The sequence below is a fragment of the Sarcophilus harrisii genome, chromosome 1 (assembly GCF_902635505.1).
Source record: "Sarcophilus harrisii chromosome 1, mSarHar1.11, whole genome shotgun sequence".
Classification (NCBI taxonomy): Eukaryota; Metazoa; Chordata; class Mammalia; order Dasyuromorphia; family Dasyuridae; genus Sarcophilus; species Sarcophilus harrisii.
In genome coordinates, this window is record NC_045426.1 from 712857798 (window position 1) to 712878345 (window position 20548).

The 20548-nt window shown below is 47.6% G+C and overlaps 1 protein-coding gene across 1 annotated transcript in view; it reads left to right on the forward strand.

Moving 5' to 3' along the window:
- Positions 1-228: 228 nt before the first annotated feature.
- Positions 229-20548, forward strand: part of MAPK1 (mitogen-activated protein kinase 1) — a 49408-nt gene continuing 29088 nt past the window's right edge. The window contains exon 1 of the mRNA XM_031949046.1: positions 229-449. Coding sequence (XP_031804906.1) covers positions 328-449 — 122 coding nt within the window. The 5' untranslated portion in view covers positions 229-327. The remainder of the gene's footprint in view (positions 450-20548) is intronic.

Here is a 20548-nt window from a genome sequence, read left to right on the forward strand (position 1 = left end):
ACGTGACTGCGAAGCCCCCGCTTCTCCCCTCCCTCCCCCCGCCGGTCCTTCCGCATCGGAGCGCGCTCGCCGCAGGCCCCGCCCCTCGCCGCGCGCCCGCCCTACTTCAGGCCGCCAGTCAGCCCGTGGGTCCGTCAGTCAGTCGCGGAGGCAGCTGCGGGCGGGCGGGCCGGAGGCCGAGGAAGCGGCGGCGGCGGCGGCGGCGGCGGCGCACTCGGCGGGCGACTCCCGGCGGCTCGGGCGGCGGTGGCCGGCGCCCCCTGGTCCTCGTCCTCGCCCTCCCTTGCTCCTCCTGTCCTCTCGGCCCGGGCGGCGGCGGCGGCCATCATGGCGGCGGCGGCGGGAGGCGGCGGCGCGGGGCCCGAGATGGTCCGCGGGCAGGTGTTCGACGTGGGCCCGCGCTACACCAACCTCTCCTACATCGGCGAGGGCGCCTACGGCATGGTGTGGTGAGCGCGGGCGGGGGGCGGCTGTCAGGGGCGCCGCGGCCGCCGGGGGAGGGGGCCGCCCAGGCGGGGGGGGCCGCCCGGCGGGGAGGGGCCGCCCAGGCGGGGGGGGGGCCGCCCAGGCGGGGGAGGGGGCCGCCCAGGCGGGGGAGGGGGCCGCCCAGGCGGGGGAGGGGGCCGCCCAGGCGGGGGAGGGGCCGAGGCCGCCCGGCCGGGGTCGGGGTCGGGGTCCGCCCGGGGGTGGGAGGAGGTGCCTGCCACGGGGGGGACGCAGCGAGGGGCGCCGCTGGGCGGGGGGCGGGCAGCCGGGGGGCTGCTGGGCGTGGGGTCCGGCCCGCCCTCAGCTGCCTCCGCTGGGGGGGGGGCAGGAGGATGCACGAAGTGAATTTGAATGGGAGCCGAGGGGAGAGGGAAGCCCGAGCTGCCCAAGATGGTGGTTCCAGAGTCCAGCCCAGCGTCTCGGCTGGGGGGGGGGGGGCAGCACCTCTGGGTCCGCGCGATGCAGACGCGGATGCCAGGAGGAGGCCCCGGGACCGGGTGGGGGCGGGGGCTGCAGGCTTGCCCCCAGCCCGCCGAGGGGAAGCGCAGGCCCGCTGAAGGTCACCCGCCAGGGGCAGGGCTGGGAGCGGAGGAGCGTGAAACCCCCCAGGAATTTCCCCCTGAAGCTGGGCCGGGCCTCCCGGTGACCCCCGCGGGCAGCGCCGGGGTGGGGGGCCTCTGCCCGGAAAGCTGGGATCCGGGGGTGCCCCTCGTTGCCTCCCCTTCCTCCTTGCCTTTGGCAGGGTCCCAGGTTTAATCGCCGCGCTGCCGTCCCACGTCCCCCATTTCGGGCAATGACTGGGGCTCGTCCTCGGGCTGCCGTCAGAGTTTGCTTAGAAGCCCTGCCGTGCGCTAGGGTTGCTCCTCTGGTAACTGGTGAGCTTCCTTAGGGCAGGCACGGTTTTCTTCTCCTTAGCAACCGCCGCTACAGCTTTCCCTTGCACCCAGTGGCGTCTAATGTTTGTTGAAAGGAACCTGGCGCATTTGGGTTTGATGTCTTGCGGCTGTTTGTTGGTTCGAGGTTTGAACGTTTGCTCTCGGTGCTTTTCCAAAAAAGGGATTTAATGAGGAACAGAGACAGAAGGTATGGGGGGGGTTCGGCTATTTGGTCTTAGATTTATTTCTGCCCCATGGTCTGCCCGCCCTAGTGCGGAGATCGGCCCTTTGGATTCCCTTGAATTTTTGTTGTCAACCTAGACGGGCTTGTTTGATGCCCTAATAAGATAGTGAGACCATATGGCAGCATCCAGGAACGAGTGGAGATAGGGCGCAGATGCTTTATTTAAGTTATTTTTCAGTGATTCAAAAGAAAGTTATTTTTGTCTTCTTATCTGGGGAGAAGAATTCAGGCTTTTTAACAACACTCTTCTGACATTAGGGCTTTGCCTTCCAGTATGTTCCACTGTTGCCCAAAGTCAGGGCGAGCCCGGCCGGGGGGCCCTTCAGTGCTCACTCTTGGAGGGTCCCGAGCGGGACAGATTTTGTCTGTCCTCCCCCTTGCTGCTTGTTTGCTTCCCAGCCGGCAGGCCCAGCGCCCGTGGTGATTCGAGGTGCTGGGCTCCCCCACTCTGTCTTTTCTGTTACTTCCCAGAGCTCCCTTAGGGTGTTTGAGATGCTGCCTCGTCACCCACCCCTGCTGGAGGCAGGAGAAGGCCGACCCCGCAGCAATGATTTTGTCTTGGGAACCAGTCAAACTTAGAACACTTAATGATATGTGTAATTGTTATTGGACGGGAGTAATTGGGCAGAAGTTAGGAGCGGTACTTCTCGGGGATTGCTTTATTTTTGGAAGGAAATAGGGACTCCTCGGGAGTGAGACATTACTCCACATACTTTCTGTCGTTCTGGAATAGAACTTGTTCTATTGTAGTGCAGCCACTGGAGTGGAAGACCGGGGCTGCTTTGTTAGTCATACTAGTTTTCCTTTTTCCTCTTGGAGTTTTGTGGTACTTAAATTGTAGCACCGCTGTTGATTGTTTTTTGCAGTGCCATTTATAATTTTAATTTTGGACTCATGTGTTGATATTAAGGAACCAGGATCCAGCTTCCAGCCGCCAGGCTCCCACCTGAAATTCGAGTTTCTCGCCCTCTCTGTCCTTGGAGCTCCGGTGCCCACAGTGCCGAAGGCCCCTAGTTAGTAGAAACGGGTGGGACACAAAGGTGTTTCCAGTGTAATTGCTGTGCTGAGAATTGAGGGGAGGAACAGGTCTCCCGTTGATGTAGGGTGGGGACAGAACACGGTGAACATGGACTTTGGCCCCTTGGCACCTGGGTGGTTGGGCAGAAGGAGGAAAGGAAGATACCTGGGGCGTGGGGGAGCCGTCTGACAATGTAATGCCTGGGAAACTGAGACAGAATAGAGGGTAGAGAACAATTTAATTATTGATTTATTGGAGAGTAAATCAGTTAACTGGATAGGATTCCCCTCTTTTTATAGAATCACAAGATCAATGACATAATGGGAGGAGGTACCTGGATGGGGATACTCTAATTGGGGAGGTGCTCAGAATAACATAATGGAGGGAGATACTGGAGAGGTTACTGATATTCTAATAACAGACCTTTATCTTGTAAAGATACAAGCCAGACCTTTATCTTATCAAATATTTAAGAGGGAATGATTATAGCCTGGTTTTTTGTGGCGGAGCAACTGACATAGACTTTTATCCCCTCAAACATTAAGAGGGAATTATTATAGCCTGGGGTTCTGGGGCAGAGCCACTGAGGTAGGGCGACCTCAAGGAGACTATGGCACCACATTCCCCACTTTCTCTTTTGGACTATTCAAATCATTGCATTATTTTCCTTTTGATACTCAGGGGTCTCTGCACTATAATTTTAACCGCCTCCACTTGGGAACAAGATTAGAGAAGATGCAAGGACCTGCAGGAAGAGGGAGGAGAAAGAGAAGCAAGGGTCCTATAAGGGATGTAATAAGGGTGGTTAGCCATGGGGAGGAATTAAACAGAGACTGGTACCAGGTCTTTTCTTGACTCTGCTCCAGTCATCTAGACTCAAGTTTCAGCATTTAACCTTGGACGAGTTCTAGGAAGTTAGAATCCCAAGCTAGAACCCCGATCTGAGGGCATCTGGGTCAGGCTCCTCCCTGGGCAGGAATCCCTTCTCCCCCTTCCTCTGCAATTGGCCTTCTCCGTCTGTTTTAACACCTACGGTGAAGGCACATTCGCTGTCCCCTAAAACAGCCCATTACATTTTGAACAGCAGCTCTAGCTGAATCAAGGGAGATTCAGATCCTGCCTGAAGGATGAAGTCCATCTAGAACATGCTCTTAATTGTTTGGAAGTGCTTCTCTATACACAGAACCAGACTTTTCTCAAACAGCATACTTGATTCCCATTGGTCCCCTCTGGAGCTCTGGGAATGGCTCAGGCCTCCTTCCTTGGAGATAGCTGTGATCAAATATCCTTTCTCTGGCTTCCAAAGACCTTCACAACCTGCCCCACCTCCCAGTCATCTTACATCTTATTCTCCTCCTTGCACTTGCCGATCCAGTGACCTTGGCCTCCCTGCTGGAGCTCACGCCAGGCTCTCCATCTCTGGACTCCTTTTCTCCCGTTCCCCCAAACCTAGAGTTCTCTCTGCTGACTCTGCCTTCGGACTTCCTGAACATCTTGGCTAAAATCCTGCCTTCCTGCCCCTCTTAATTCTAGTGCCTTCCCTCTGAGATTTTCTCCAATTTATCCCATCAAGATACCGTGTGAACGTAGATCTTTATGTGTGGGCTTCTCCCTTAAATTATGAACTCCTTGACTACAGGAACTGTTTTTACTTTTTTTGGTATCCTCAGTGCCTGGAACATAGTAGGTGCTTAATAAATGCCTGTTGCTGTGATGAGTGTAGCTCTTAGGGGATAAATGGGAGGCATATAGGCAAGATCTGACAGTGAATGGAAGGGATGAGAAGGAGAGAAGAGTAGATGGCTAAGGTTGTAGTTCAAAAATGAGGGCTTGAGGGGTCCTTTTCATTTTCCAGATGGAAAAATGGATACCTAGTAAGTTCTGACTTGTTGGACTAGCCAGCCTCTGACCCCTTCAGCTCTGCGGGTGGGAGATGCGTTGAATTTTAGACTCCTTGAGAGCAGGCAGGGTATTTGCCTTTCTTTGTGTCCCTGGCACTTGGCACAAGGCCCTTAACAAAAGCTTGTTGACTGACGAACATTGCTGAACCTCTCTTCCTTGTACAACTCTTCTTCCCTCGTCCTCTCGCCCCAAAAGACCAAAAAACCAAATTAACCAAATTCCCAGCCAGCAGCTGCCGCCGCCACAGCAACTTGGGAAATGGGGAAAGTCACATTTAAGAGGGAAATAGATCGTGACGGTGTAGGAAACGAGATAGCATTCCCCATTTTGGGGTCTCACGTCAGCAAGCGTTTATTGTACACTTACGGGATGGGCACCATGACCATTGAGTGAGGAGAGGTCAAAGAAAGACAGGGAGTGTGCCCCAATCTGATGGGACCTGGAGGGACGCTCGAGTTCCTCTTTTCCCTTTTCTAGGTGGAGTGACTGAGTCCTCTGGGAAACGAGTGTGTGAGGACTCCAGTGCCCACACTGTTGAGTTTCAAGGCTGGGCTCATCTCTGTCTCCAGCTGTAGTGTAAGCCTTAGGTCAAGGCTCACACAACAGCGTTGCACCCACAGTGGATCAGTCAATCTTTAGCAATAACAAGGGGCCAGATGTGTATAGTTTGGAAAGGTTGAGAGTCCCTGATTCATCAGCCGAGCAGTTTTATTGGGGCATCCAGCAAGAAGGTTCAGAGTTCACTAGAGCCAGCTGAAGGCGGCCAGCCCAAGATGGGGCGGCTCTTTGTTTAGACAAAGGGTGGCATTTGGGGCACACGGAAGTCTGGCTCTCTTACTGTGACCATGGGGAAGCCAGCTCTCCTCCATTTCCTTAGCTGGAGGCCTCTAAAAAGTCCCTTCCAACTCTGAATCCCTTGAGCTCAGATTGTTGGGAAAACATGGGCAGGAGTTGTGCAGGATGAAAGGCAAAGAGAGGCTTCCATTTGTGGGTGTGGGTTCTTGGAGTTAGATCTCTTGTACATGTTAAAATTCAAGATGTTCTCTAGATTTGGAGGAGATGTGTGTCATCCCCTTCTGACTAGACTCATCTTTGGGGGAAGGAGAAAGGCTTGTCTAAAGCTCTTGGGAAGGGGGAGACTGGGCCTTGAAGCGGTGGCAGGATTCGAGTAGGTGAAGGCGAGCGTTGGGCTTTTTCAGTGATTAGGGTAATGACAGGGGCCCAAGGGAAAGAGGCCCAGTGATATTGCCAGGAGACTGGTTTGACTGGAATGCTGGATGTATCAGGGGAAGTGTGGGAAATCAGCTGGAAGAGGTAGTGGCGCAACAGAAATTTGGGTATCTGCTTAGATCTGCCTTGGGGAAGAGAGGAACCCCCCCCCCCCCCCCCCCCCCCCCCCCCCCCCCCCAGCAGATCCAGGAGTCTTGAAGGACTGATTGGAGTTGGGGCTTGGAATGGGGGAAAGCGGAAAAACTGAACCGGTGTGTGAACCTGACCCAGTGGGTGGTACAGAGCTTTGCCCTGCAGATTGTGGGCTGGAGGGGATGTGATGGGCACTGTCAAAAAGCAATCCCAAGACCCAAGAAGTTTGATAACACTGTTCCAGAGGGAGGGGGGGAAATAGATTGAAGTGTAAAATAGGATAATTCCAGGGTTTTGCTTTTCTTTAAGGAGACTTGGGATCGTTTTGAAATTTATCTCTGTAGATAAACTCTGTAGTTCTTTCCCAAGGCCACCTCATGATTACAGGTTCTCATTGCCCCCAGCACTGGCTCTTGCTGCCTTATTCTAACCTGTCTGTGCCTCTTGGTATTACCCCTTCCAAGCAGTACTCGGCTTGGCCTTTTTTTTCCCCATACAAAGCTGTCAGTAGCTTCAGCTCAGGCTTCTTTGGCATTCAGAGCCTTTCATAAGCACATACTCCAGGAGCTGAGGAGGGGCCTTAGAAGTAATCCGGGCCAGCCTCTGCAGAATCCCACTCGGCTCTCTTAGAGCCATGACCCTATACTATACAGCTTCTGCTGGAAGGTATTCAGTGATGGGCAGCTCACTCCTCCAACTCGTTTACTTTTGCACTGCCCCTCCAGGAAGGTTTCCTTTATATTGACTCAGTTGGAATTGGCCTTTCTGCAACTTCTAGGTTGTTTCTTATTCTATTCCCAAGCAGAAGAATAAAGAAATCACGTTTTCATGACTGCTATTCATATACTTAAAGATCTTTGTCATGTTACTTTCCTGTCCCCCCCCCCCCATTTTATCTTTCTACTCTTATCCTCTCCCCCTTCCCTCTCTCATTCCATTTCTCTTCCTCCCTCCTTCTCTTACTCTGTCTCCCATTTCTATTACTTTAATTACTATAGCATGGTTTTTCAGGTCTCCTTCCCATCCCATCCCTTCCCTCATACTTTAAAGACCCACTTTTATGCTGTTTGTCTCCCAGGATCTTGTTTCCTCATCCCACAGTTCCTCCGTAGTGATCCACCCTCAGCCCTTACAGAGCATTTGTTTGTGCCTTTTGTGGGGTCACTTGTCTGTATCTCTCCTTATTAGAATGTAAACTCCCTGAAGAAAGGGTCTCTTTTTTATCTTTTTGAATATTTGCTGTGTTGAAGTAAAGAATGACCGACAGAAATGGACTGATGCCTAGCTTTTTTTGGTTTGTGCTAGAGTGGAAGCCTTCTCTGAGTTAGCAGTATATGGGGTTTTTTAATGGCCACCCTGTTCCCTTCAGTATTGCCTAACGCTTTTCCATTGGCTGTTGTTTTAAGCTGGAAGAATTTCCTCTGATTTCCATCTTGCTCTTCTCTGACAAAGAACAGCATGTTTTTTTCGATTGTAATGACTGTGTAGAAGTCGTGTCTGGGAAGTCTCACTGAAAGCCAAACTTGTCACTTTTTGTATTATGGTGAAAGAGCCCAGAACTTGGCTGGTGATGAGATGTGGGTTCAGCTTCTGACACGGTCCCTGTCTGTGGCTTTGGACTGCAGTCCCTGAAGAAAACCGATGCTGATGGCTTCATGTTGTGTGGGCCACTTTACAGCTGAAGCTCCAAGCCCTGATTTTCCTCTTTGGGGAAATGATTAAACTCGCAGATGGTTTGCACATTAAATGACACAATATGTGTGAAAACTTGCAATAGTATCTATATCTCCAGTGGTTACAGAGCTTCTTCAATTTTTTTCCACCTGCGACCCATTTTCTCCCCCCAAATTTTTCTGTGACCCCAGGTACGTAGGTATGTAGAATATTTATCCAAATCAAACATTTACGAAACTTAATTTCGAGATCCTTCTCCAGCCATTCAGTTATGAGACCCCATATGGGGTTTTTATGAAACTAGATTTGACATTTCACTCTGTGGACAGCAGTGGCTAGAATGCCAGGCCTGGAGTTGGGAATATCAGCCTTCAAAGCTGATCTTCCTGGCTGGGTGATTCCGGGCAAGTAAATTAACCCTTGTTTGCCTCAATTTCCTCGCTTGTTAAAGAAATGAGCTGGAGAAGAAAATGGTAAGCTCCCTCAATATCTTTGCCAAGAAAATCCCAGCCAGGTTGACAGAGACTGGGACACAACTGAACAGTTATGTGTGTCTGTCTTGTCTGAATTGTCTGTTTCTCGTTTTTTGCCTTTTTTTTTTTTTTTTTTTTTTGACTTGATCAAACATCTGTCAAATGCTTACTTTGCATACTTTTCAGATAGGTATTTTTTCATAAAAGGCATTGGACCTGAAGTACTTAAATCCTTGTTGCCTCGCTGATTATTGCTAAAGAAAAAGTTCTGACAACAATGTCTAAGGCGTTCTAGTCCTAATGAGCTGCTAACCTTGTTACTGGCATTTCCTGAGCATTTTCCAAATCTCATCTCGTATGAGCCTTATAATAACCCTGGAAGGGAGATGCTATTATTCCCATCTTTCAGATGAGGTCATTAAAGTAGACTGAGATCTAGTGACTCGCCAGGGTCAATAGCTAGTAGTGCCTGAGGCTTGGCTTTGAGCTTGGGTTCTAGCCATTGGGCCACCTAGGTGACTTGATAGAGGCAGCATGACTTGATATTTATATTGGGAGATCTTAGTCAAATCCTGCCTCAGACATTAGCCGCAGGATCAAGAGGACAATTTCCTCATCTGTTAAGTGGGAATAACAATATCCATGATACCTGCTTCATAGGGAATCGTCTCTGGAGACCTTGGGACAGAGGCTACAGGATCACTTGTCACATGGATTATGGTGGGATTCTATTTTGGGGGGGAGGTAGGGACTGGGCTAGATGGCTCCTGATATTGGAGATTCTGTGATGAAATGAGAGTTGTGTAATATAAATGTAAAGCAGTCACCCTGATCTGTTTTGTCTTCTACCTTGCCTGATGTTTAGCTTTCTAGAAAGGGACATGCAATGGTTCACACCGTCCTAAATTTACGGTGACTATATCGTGGACCTGGTGGACCCGAGTTCGGATGTGATCTCAGATACTTAATGGCTTAATTAGCCATTTCACCTCTGTTTGCCTCAGTTCCTTCATCTGGAAGAATTCATTTTCTGAGGATTACAGCTGTACCTCCCTTCCAGGCTCGTCATGAGGATTAAATAAGATAAAATAACTTTGTACAGTGCCAGGCATATAGTAGGGGCTATATAAATGTCAGCTATTATTATTTACATTGCAAACTCTGACTCTGTGTGAGTGCTTAGTAGTGGGTGTGTGGCAAGTACTTTGTTGATGTATGTTGGTTGGCTGATGCACATATATGTCAACCGTCCTCAGGATGGTGCAAAAAACTGAATCGGTATCATACAAATTTGGTGGCTTAATGTTTTTGTTACGGGCACCTTTTTAAAAAAGTTTTAATTTCTGGGGTTGACCTTTTGTAGGCAGCTTTTCTCACAAACTACTTGAAAAGTGGTGTGTCATCTGTGGGTATTGGTCAGATTTTTCAAAAAATGCCTTTCTGTCCTCCAAGGAGTGATGTTGGGGCACTGGCTGGAGAGGCAGGAGCCGGAGTAGAGGTCACATTCATCTCTGCCTTGAAAAGAGGGGTCTCCAGTCGAAGTCTCTTAATGGCAAAATAGAAATCTCAGCCAGCTCACTGGTATGGTGAGGCTGGCAACTGCCCGCAGCAGTTTGGATCCAGTGCTCTTCTCAAGGCAGCCCTCTTAGCAAAGGGGTGCCAGGCTGGTGAGTGGATGTTGGCTTTGAACCCAGAGGTCTTGATGGTAAGCCCCCTTCCTCTAAATATTATAAGCAGGGATGGGCACTGGACTCTCCTGTTAGACCCGAAGGGAAGAGAGTGGTGAGAGAATTGCAGAATTGGAACTCCTCAGCTCTGATACTGCTTCAGTCTCTTGTTAGGAAGCCCCCCCCCCCCCAAAAAAAAAAAAAAAAGAAAAAAGAAAAGAAAACCAAAAACTAATTGTCTTCCAGCAGGGAAGGGTGGGGCAGACGTAGGAGGGGGGAATTGGAGATCGAGATCCTGGGTTCAAGGACTCTTCTTGGGATTTTTTGGGGGAAGGGTTTCAGCTAACCCTGCCTGCAGGAGTCCCCATCTCGCAGATCACCGTTTTGTTGTTATTTTCCCCAATGTGCTGGCATGTAGTGGTTAATCTGGGTCTTGGCACTTGGATTTCACTCCCCCCTCCTTCCCAAGCCTTGTTTTGTTCTGGATGATCAAGAGATCTTTCTCCTTACCAGACAAAACAAGCAGCCTTGTCTCCATCACTTGTGATTGTCCTGTCCCTGCCCAGGTGGCCATTCTTGAACCTAAGAAAGCTCCCCCAACCTCCTTTCATTGCCTTCCCCTTTGCTCCTCAGCCTAAATTTGCTTTTAACTTGGTACTTCCTTCTGGTAGTCTTGTTCCTGGAGTACATTATTCTCTGGTCTCCCTTTGTTACCTCTTTTTGCCTTCTTATCTTGTACAGAATATCTTTAAAAAAAAAAAAAATCAGAATGGGCTGATGTCTCTTTATTCACACCTATCTCTTTTTTTTGGGGGGGGGGATTTGGGGTTGAATGATTTGTTTAGTCACACAGCTAGTTTCTGAAACTGGATTTGAATGTAGGCCGTCCTTACTCCCGAGCTGCTGCTCTGTGCATTGTGCTCCTGCCTGCCTTCATGTTGGTCTCTTCAGACTAAGGGTTCTTAACCTGATACCCAAGAGTTTGGGAGGTGGGGCTTGTTTGGGATTTTTACTATTTTATTAATAATTTGTATATAAGTTGTTTCCTCTTATGCATTTATAAACATTCTGCAAAGGAGTCCATAGACTTCACCAGACTGCTCAGGGGGCCCCTCGAAAAGCTTGTCCCCAGCTTTCAGCAGCCAGTCATGGAGCACTTCTTAAAGGCACCCTGTGCTCAGTGTTGAGATTATGGATCCTAGAGGGAAACATGTCCTCCTCTCCAAGGGGAAAATCACAAATGGGTAACTTGGGGATATACAGAATACATACACAGAGGGTGTGTGTGTGTGTGTGTGTGTGTGTGTGTGTGTGTGTGTGTGTGTGTAGTAAACAGGGCTTGGGGCATCAGGAAAGGCCTCCTGAAGGAGGAGGTGCTGAGGTGTAGGGAGAGCATTCTAGGCTTGGTGCAAAGAGCATCCCAGTGGTTCTCTGGATGGGGGATTGACCTCCCTCATCTCGCTTACCTTCATTCCTCCTCTCTCTCATTTGACTTCTGGATTCCTCTCCAAGGTGAATTCCTGTCCTGCTCTCAGTTGTCTCCTTTGCAGGGAGTTGCATCATCTCCCATCTTCTCCCCATCTCTTAGCTCCTTTCTCTCTTGCATTTGGATACAAATGGGCCAAGCAAGGTCTCCCCATCCTTGAAAAGCCTTTTCTTGATTCTGCTCTTCTTTATCTCCTCCCTTTCACTGTGAGATTCAGAAAGAGTCTTCTGTTCTTGTGCTTCCATATCTCCCCTCCTCGTTTCTCGGCCCTTTGCACTTTGGCTTGTGATCCTGGAAACTCTTCTCTTAGTGGACACTGAAGCCTTCTGACTGCTCAATTCAAAGGCCTTTTCTTCTGGTCTCTGTCTGCCTGCCTTCTTGGGAGCTTCTGACACCAGGGACCCTCCCTTCCTCCTACATACTCTTTCCTCGTGGCTTCCGCAGTTTCACCCGTTGTATCTGTCCCAGGAAATCTTCACTCTTTCCTTTGTTGTGACTTCTGGTGAGAGGCAGCCTGTCTCTTAGCCTCTATTTCCCCATGCTTGGCGAAGAGGATAATTCTAATCCACTTCCCAAGGCACAGTGCCTAGAGAGCTTAATATATGGTTGTTGGTTAATAGATGGGGAGGGAGGGGAATCAGATGTTTCCTGAGATCTTAAGTCTGGGAAACTAAAAGGATGGTGTTGTCACTGACAGAAATAGGATCCCTAGATTCCTGGTGTTGTTGGAAAGAGGAGGCAGTTGTGAGCAAGGCAACAAATTAGTTGTACACATTTTTTAAAAATTTAGATGAAATTTTCCTCCGTTAATAAACTCAATTTTCTCTTTCCCTATTGGGGAAAAAAAAACCCAAAAACAAAACCTTTGCAATATACTTGCATGGTCGGTCACAGTCCTACATTCTCCGGGTCCAAAAAAGCTTATGCCTTAGTTAGCATTCCATCTATCCACTTTCTCCCAGCGGGTGGGAGTATGTTTTTTGATGGAATCGTGTCTATCGGGTTTTCTATTCTTTCAGTCATTTGTCTTTGTAATGTGGCTGGTCCTGTATACATTGCTCTGTTGAATCGGTTCATAAGGTTTTCCCAGGTTTCTTTGAGATTGTCCCTTTCATTATTTCTTACTGCCCGTAGTATTTGAGCTGCACACTGCTGAGTTTGCCGTGAGATAGTCTTATAGGAGCTTGCAAGCTCAGGGAATGGTTGAGACTCCCCAGCTTCTTCAAAGGAAAGACTTTTTAAGAACTTGCTTATCTTAAATAATCATTCTTTGAATCAGGATCGTGAAGTGGCTTCAGTTTATTCCCAACTGAAAACTGGAACAATTTTATAAAAAGACAGCACACTTTTCTTTTCTGAATGTCAAACTGAACGGGAGCAAACACCAGTAAGGATTTCCATAAAGTACCACTGAGGGAATGGGGTCAGAGTGCCGCTGACCCTCTGTGTTTTCCAAGACTGATGAAGTATAATTACAGCATTCTGGGGAATGGCATTTAATTAGAGTTGTTTCATAGTCTTCTGGAGTTGGAAGGGATTTCAGCAATCCAAGAATCCACCTCCCACCAGCGTGGTAGTGCCTTGTGTAACCTCCCTGACAGGTGGTCTTCCAGCCAAACTGGGTAGGTTTCCTTGGAGTAATTATGCCAAACTCAGAAAATGTTTACATAGAAGATTCATTTGGGAGTTGAAGAAATGTGGGAGGTGACATTACAAATCTCCAAATGTGTTGATAGAACTTCTTATCTTTGTTCTGAAGGAGAGGGTGGTAAAATCACTAGGGCTGGGAGGCGCCTCCGAGAGCACTGAGTCATAGCTCACATTAACGTGGTGCTTGGGAGTTTTAACAGGCTTTTAGGGGTATTACTTTACTTGAGCTTGTGAGATGGGAGCACTGTCAGCCCATTTACAGGTCAAGAAATGGAGGCTCAGAAGGTAAGTCTTTGACTTGGGGCTCCAAGAGGTAAGTGCTAGTGTCTCGTTGTTGGGTCGAGGGGGAGCACTGCTTTTAGAGAAGTGGGTCAGCCCGCTTCTTGGGCCAGGATGTGATTGATCACCACATCTGTCGGGACAAATGAGTTTTGAGTCAGTTTCAGCGACAGCACTGTCACTTTGCATTTCTTGACAGCCTCCTGTGCTGTGACTAGGACCCCAGGCTAAGAGCTGGGCATGTGGAGAAATGCAAGCAAAAAAACCAAACCAGAGCCCCAGAATTCCTGCTCTTCAGGGCCTCCTCTTCTCCTGGGGAGGGCCACGTCTACACAGCCATGTACAGGAGAAGCTGGGGAGGGCATCGGGATGAGGGAGGACTGGCCAAGACTCCTCATTGAAGGGTAGATGGCAGCTGGGTTGGAAGGAAACCAGAGGGTGGAGACTGGGAGGGCAAGCCTTTGTGCCTGTGCGAGACAGCCAGCATGGGCACGGGAAGCGGGAGGCCTTCTTCAAGGCCCATTGGGGAGGCCCAGGCTGTGTAGAAGGGCTTCTTTACTCTGATGCTGGTGAAGAAATGCCTCCGAGGCCCATGAGCATCACTGCAAGTGTGGCATTCCTGGTCTACACAGAATCCTACGCACCCCCTTTGTGGCTGGCAAAGCCTTCCCCGCTCCCAGCCCCCATGGGAAGTTGGTCACTTTCCCTTTGGCCTCTGTGGCTGATGCTTCCTTGGTGGGAAGGCCTCCCCACCGTGTGCTCTGATCACCGCTCAGCCTTTCCTTTTTGTCTGGCCCAGCCACGAAGCTGGGGGATTGCTCTGCTCTGCCAGCCTGAGGAGACCATGGATTGGTTACTTATGGCTGGGGGGTGGAGGGGGAGTTTCTTCCCTTAGCCATCCTCCCCCACCTCATCTTCAGCCTGGGTTCCAGTCTGTAGTGCTGAGTGCTCCCTTTTATCCAAATGAATGTTTCTCCCAAAGTCTGTCAGGGAAAGCCCACAGAACTAATCAGTCCAGAGCTGGAGCATTCGGATCATCCCGTGCTGTAGCTTATGATCACCATGGTTCTGTGACTCCTTAGTAGGCTTGGAGTAGTCTCTCGTTGGCATCTTAAGGGACAGCTGGCTAATGCCGGGATAGGCGGATTCAGATTAGAGACTAGCAGTGTGACCCTGGGCAAGTCATTTATTCTGTCTCAATTTCTTCCACTGTAAAGTGGGTTTAATAAAATAAAATACTAATATTCTAGGATTGTCACGAGGATTAATGAAATAGTAAATGGAAAACATTTAACACTGATTCTTGGCTCATAGTGAGTACTCTGTAAATGTTCGTCTTTTTGTTACTATTGTAATTGTTATTAATTTCATCATCATCCAAGAGACCTTGCAGTCTGGTTCAAGCCCCCGTTTCTAGGTTGATCACATAGTCCTCCCCATGACTCATACTATATGTGTTTGTAGAGACTTGCTTTCAGCCCATCTTCAGGACCCGTTCTGAGAGCCAGAAGCCAAGGGATGCTTTCTAGTTGAGATTTGTTCTTTCTTGTTCTCTGTGATCTAGGAGGAGCCAACGGGTGGGCCCCTAAAGGGTAGGAAATGGAGCCAGCTGGTGTGGAGCAGGCATTGGAGAAATCTGGCAGTTAATGGGAAAGAATGGTGGCTTTGAGAGCCTTCAGAGCTCGTGATAGGGTGCTGCCTTGGAGATTAGGAAGGTTTTTGTGCCCCCCATTAGTACCTTTTATATAGTAGCTCCTTTTCCTTCTCACCCACTCTTATTAGCTACTTCATTTTAGGCTCCTGACAAATGTTTATTGAATTGAATTGTTCTTTTATATAACAAAACATCCCTGTTTCCAAGGTAACTCGGTTTTAAAAAATAGCCATTGATGGGCAGCTTTTCCAACAGCTTTTGAAGTGTTCTGCCCCTTGGTTCTTTGGGACTGTTTCTTCTGGTACCTTAAGGTTGTTCTCAAACCCACTCGTTCCCCTCTTCTTTAGAAGGTTTCTGCCACCTTGATTTTTAAAAAGATTTTTGATGACTTTTTTTTTTTTAACTTTGCATTATTTTGATTCTACCTTACCAGTATTTCTTAGAAATGGCCCTTCTTTACTTCGCCTCCTCCAGACCTTCAATCCCTTATGCCAGGGCCAGCAGAGTATTATTGGTATGGTCTGCTCTAATCCATCTTCCTCTGAAGTGCCATCCCTTGATTCAGGCTCCATTGGCCCCTGTTGCCTCCAGTATCAAACCCGAAAGCCTGTGTTTGGCTTCCCCTTCCTGCCTTTCAAGGCTCGTTTCCCGTTACTCTCTCCATGTAATCTGTGATCACTGACATAGGCTTTCTTGCAGTTCCTTGAACAAAGGAACTTGTTCTCCATCTCCAGATCCCATACCTTTTTACGGGCTTTCCCAGAGCTTGGAATCCTCTTCATTTTTTGACTTTCATGTTGTTAGTTGTTTTTCCTTTGACTCCATTAGGACAATTTCCTTTTGCTCATTTTACAGATGGGGAAACCGAGGCAAAGGGTTAAGTGGCATACTTGGGGGTCACACATCTAGGAACTATCTGAGGACCTATTTGAACTAGGGGAGATGAATCTGGGCTACCTAGCTGCCCCTTATCTCCCCTCTCCCCTTTCTAATCTCTGCTAAAATCCTACCTTTTTCAAATTCCTTTTCCAATTCCCCTTAATGTTAGTGCTTTCCCTCTGAGATTATTGCCAATTTCTTCCATGTCTAAATCCTTTTGTTTTACCTAAGTATTTGTGCTGTCTCTTCCTTAGATTATAACATTCTTTTGGGCAGGTACTGTTTTTGCCCTTTTTTTTGTTATTCCCAGGGTTTATCTAAAACATAGTAGGTGCTCAGTTGGCTGACTTTGATCTCTTCTCTTTAACTTTTATTTACACTATTAACTAAATCTTTTTCTTGGTATAGATTTGTAAGGCTAATTATAGTGTCAGGAATCTGGCTTGCTTTTCTCCTGTTTCCCAAACTCTTAGCACAGGACTTAGCACATTTTAAGAGCCGACTGTTTTTTCTTTTATTGCTTTATTCTCTCACTATTGCTCAATAAATGTCTGTTGAAAGTTTGAATTAGCTTTTTAATTTTAAGGAAGTTACTTGAATACTGTGTGGGCCTTTATGTCCTCAGCAGTGTGATTAAGTTGTATCATAAAGGCTCTAAGGTCCCTTTTTAGGATAAAAATAATAATTTGATTAAAATTATAATGCGATGATGTGTTCGGTCAGGTATTCAGTGAGCCTGTATATCTTCTTAGTAAGCTTAGTCACTGCTGTTTAGGAGGTCTTTATTGGAAAGGGGCAGTAAGTAGCAGGCTCTGTGACAGACAATGAAGGCCTGAATGAGACTACATGTAGTGGGAATAGAAAGGAACAAAGTTTGACCATTGATTGAACTGAAAGAAAGAAGTCAGAGATAAGTGCTGTCTTTCTAACCATGTCATCAGATGAGTAGTAGAGATGTTATATGGCAGAAGAGGAAGCTGATTTCGGGGATAATAGAAAATAGGACGTGATGACTTTGGTTTTAGACACGATTTAGATACCAGAAGACATTTATGATAGAAGTGTGTCTAGTAATTAGGTGTAAGTATGGATTTTAGGAGTCAAGGATTAGAGAAAAAAATTGGAGGGCCCTCTGCCTAGAGTGGGAACGGATCAGCTCCTTAAAGAAAAGAAAGAGATTCAAAGAGGCTGGAGCTGGGCAGCCCCATCAAGTCACTAAGCAGCAGCCTCCTTTCAAGGAAGCAGAGAAAGTTCCAGTACCTTTCAGATGAAATCACTGTGCACTTTAATACTAGGCAGCTTCCAGAAAGGAAGGATAAAAGAGCAAAAAATGAAAAGGGCCCTAGTCCTCAAGAAGAGACGAGGACGATACGATTGACATTGTGTGGCTTAGCTGGTGACTGAAGTGGAAGCCCATTTTAATGAGACTGCTTGGTTGAGCAAAAGTTAATATAAACCCCAAATTAGAAGATAAGATCAGAGTGAGAAGGTGGGGAATATAACAGAAGTTTACAGTGTCATCCATAGTTATTTTTTGCTCTTTTTTATAGCAGTAGATATCATTTATAAGGTATTTTAAGGTTTTATACTTATTCACTCCCTTGATCTTCACACCAAACCTGTGAGTCAGATGCAGGATGTTTTTATCCCCATTTTACTGATGAAGAAACAACTTGAGAGACATTGATTTTGTTTATTATATACAATATATTAGGATATGATCCTTTTGATAAAGGGGAAAAGATAAAAGAATTGACATCTCTTGAATTTGGTAGTGGAAAGTGAGTGTGGGAATTGGAACCTGGAGACCAGAAACGGAGTTCTGTCTTAGACACTTCTCACTACCAGTTCTTGGGAAAGTCATTTCTCTCTTTTAAAACCTGTGTTCTCATGTCCTTGTTCTCTTTCGGGGCCAGTTATTCAGTGTTTTGCCTACTATATAAATGAATCTTGCTACATGGCACAATAAATAGAGCATTGGGCCTGAAGTCAGGAAGATTTATTTTACTGAGTTCAAATCTGGTCTCAAATTCTGATTAATTGTGTGATCTTGGGCAAGTCCCACTTCACCTTGTTTGCCTCAGTTTCCTCATCTATAAAATGAACTAGAGAAGGAAATGGCAAACCACTCCAGTATTTCTGTCTAGAAATCCCCAAATGGGGTCAAGAAGAGTTGGACTCAATTGAAAGGACAGAATAATAAATGAGTAATGACCACAAAGAGGAGTAATAACCTGTCTGCCTCAGCCAACGACTAGAAATGTCTCGTGGCTTTTCTAAGTGGACAGAGAGAGTATTTTGCTAGCTTAGAATAGAAATTCCTTTGTCAAAATGGAGGATTGTGGTGGAAATAGTCACATTCTAAGACAGCGAGCAGTTCAGAAACCTTGGTGTGAGCCCCAGAGTGTCGGAGGATGAATCGGGCAAAGTTGTGGGAGGGGGTAGATTTCGGAAGCTGTCCAGCCATCTTCTCAGTCTCCCATCAGTTACAAAAATTAGGGAAAGACCAGTCAGCATTCGTCTAGGGAACAATTACTTCTCCAATGTCAGAGTGGCCAACAGCATTTGGACTCTTGGGCTTGCAGCCTCCTGTGGGCTCAGCCAAACAAAGTGGGTGCGGAGGAGGGATGCACATTCTGGAAGTGACATATGTGGGCAGGGTTGTTGACCTCTGGGCAGTCTCCAATTTAGTATTGGGCTTCTGAAAATGCCGTGCCCTGAACTGAACCACAGTCCCACATACAGCGTGACCAGGTAGAGTATGGTGGAAAGGCCAGGGCACAGTGATTGGGAGGAGTCGCAGGATGGCAGAAAAGTGGGCTGACTTGCTTTGGGGAAATGTCACCAGGGATGCATTCTGGGGCTCTGAATCTACCTCTAGGGAATCCGAATCTGGAGTCTCCCAAGCAACATTGGAGAACTAGCAAGTCTAGATAGGCAATTACTGTGTGCAAGAAACATAAAATAATTAATGGAGGAAATGTTGGCCAGCCCTTAGTGACAGGAAGATGGCTTCGGGGCGACACCTGCCTGATGATCTGCTTTAGGTAGTTAGGGAATGGTCAGAAGACTTCTGTTACCCCGTCCGCAGGATTTATGGGAGCGCTGGAAGGAATGAAATGTATCACAGTCTGCATTCACAGGGAGCGTCTGCATCAGGGAGATCACAGATCGTTAGAATCTCATTTGTTATTTTTTTGTTTCAGAGTTGGAATTTGAGCTCAAAGTCTGTTAAATGATTGAAAGAGTGAGGAGGCTTTGAGATTATAAGTGTCAATTTGTTGTGAATCTTTCTTCTGTGTCCTTGGTGGATATCCCGGTATAAGAAGAGAATGAACCAAACGCCGTGGGGTGGCTCACGCTTGTGTGGAAGGTCCAGGGGAATAAAATTGGCTTTGCTTCAGTGGTCCGGGACAGCAGAAATGGCTGGCCTTGAGGCCTATCCCGGGGAAGGCTGGATATAAACACTGTGGGCGTTTGTTTTAAGGGATCGGATCTCTATGGCCAACTGTTAGCAGCTATAAATTCCTTGTTGCACTAAGGGCTTCAGTAACTCATTCCAAAGGTATGTACTGTTTAAAATAAAATAAATGCACAGAACTGGGCCCTCATCTTGGGAAATACAGAGCAGTTGATAGGCCTCCAAGACATGTAAGTTCATTAATAGATTATAACCTGTTCCTAGAGGATCGGTGACAGACTTAGCACATTGGGGACATTTTTAAATTTAACATGTCATGTAAACTCAGTCTCCCCATAAGTTTTGTGGAGGGAGAGAAGAGAAGGCCTGTCCCAGGGATGGCAGCAGGGTCCTGTCGGTCACAGAAGGTGCCCTTGCTCCTCCTTCACAGAAATGTTTGGCTTTGCTGTCGCGGGGCTCTGTTCTATTACTGAGTTAGGTTGCTCATTGAAACTTTGGGAAATGAAACTGTTGAAAATAGAGCCTCATCACTACAATTTACAGAGCATCTAGAGCCTATGTTCAGGCACCTTGTAAACCTCCATTGAAGCCTCAATAGCTTCCCCTTGTGGGCTTCTCCGACAGCTCCTTTGAAGCAAAGGGGGCTTTGGGTCCGTCAATGTGCTCTTGACAGGTGCCTCAAGCTTAGTCACTTCCCTTAGACACAGAGCTCAGAGCCTTCCTGCTTGCAAGCGAGTTCACACTCACCTAACCTATCGGCCCCAGTGTGAGCTTCCACAGCCCGCCACCCTCTGACGTTTTGCTGGGTCTAGGAATGGCTCTCCAGTCTGTTCTGGAAGAAGATTGTGATTCCCCAGGGCAGAGTCTCTTCCTTGGCCCCTGTTTGTCCATTTCGGTTTGAAGGTTCACTTTGGGGTTTGTGTCACTGGGCCCTAGTACATTGCTTGTTCTTTCATACTAAACCAGAAGTAATAATGGCAGCTATTATTTATATATATTATATAGTCCTTCTGTGTCTGCCATTGAAGAATCATTTGGATTCAGATCTGAGATAGCCTGATCAGAGGCACTCGCTGTTAGAAAGGGGTCACTACACGATCTTTGTTAAAGGACAGACCCCGGCACCACAAAAAAAGGAATATCCTCACTAGGGAAACCACAGCCTCTGGCTAATCCTCCATTTCTTTCTGTGGCTTTGCCAAGCTTCCTTTGCCGTTCCCCCAGATGTAAAGAAACCTTCGTCCTGAATCTCACCGAACTCTTGCTTAACCTTGTGTTTCCAGAAGCCCCTCCATCTGCACATCTTGGCGTTCCCAGTGCAACAAGAAATAGAAAGTTACAGGATTGACTTGTTAGGAGACTGAGGGGGAGACCCCTGATTCCACAGAACATTCTTTTCTAAAGAACTTGGGGTCCTTCTCCTAACAGGACAAAGACCCGGGAGTGGCTTTTGCCCATGGAAGCCACCCTCTTCACAC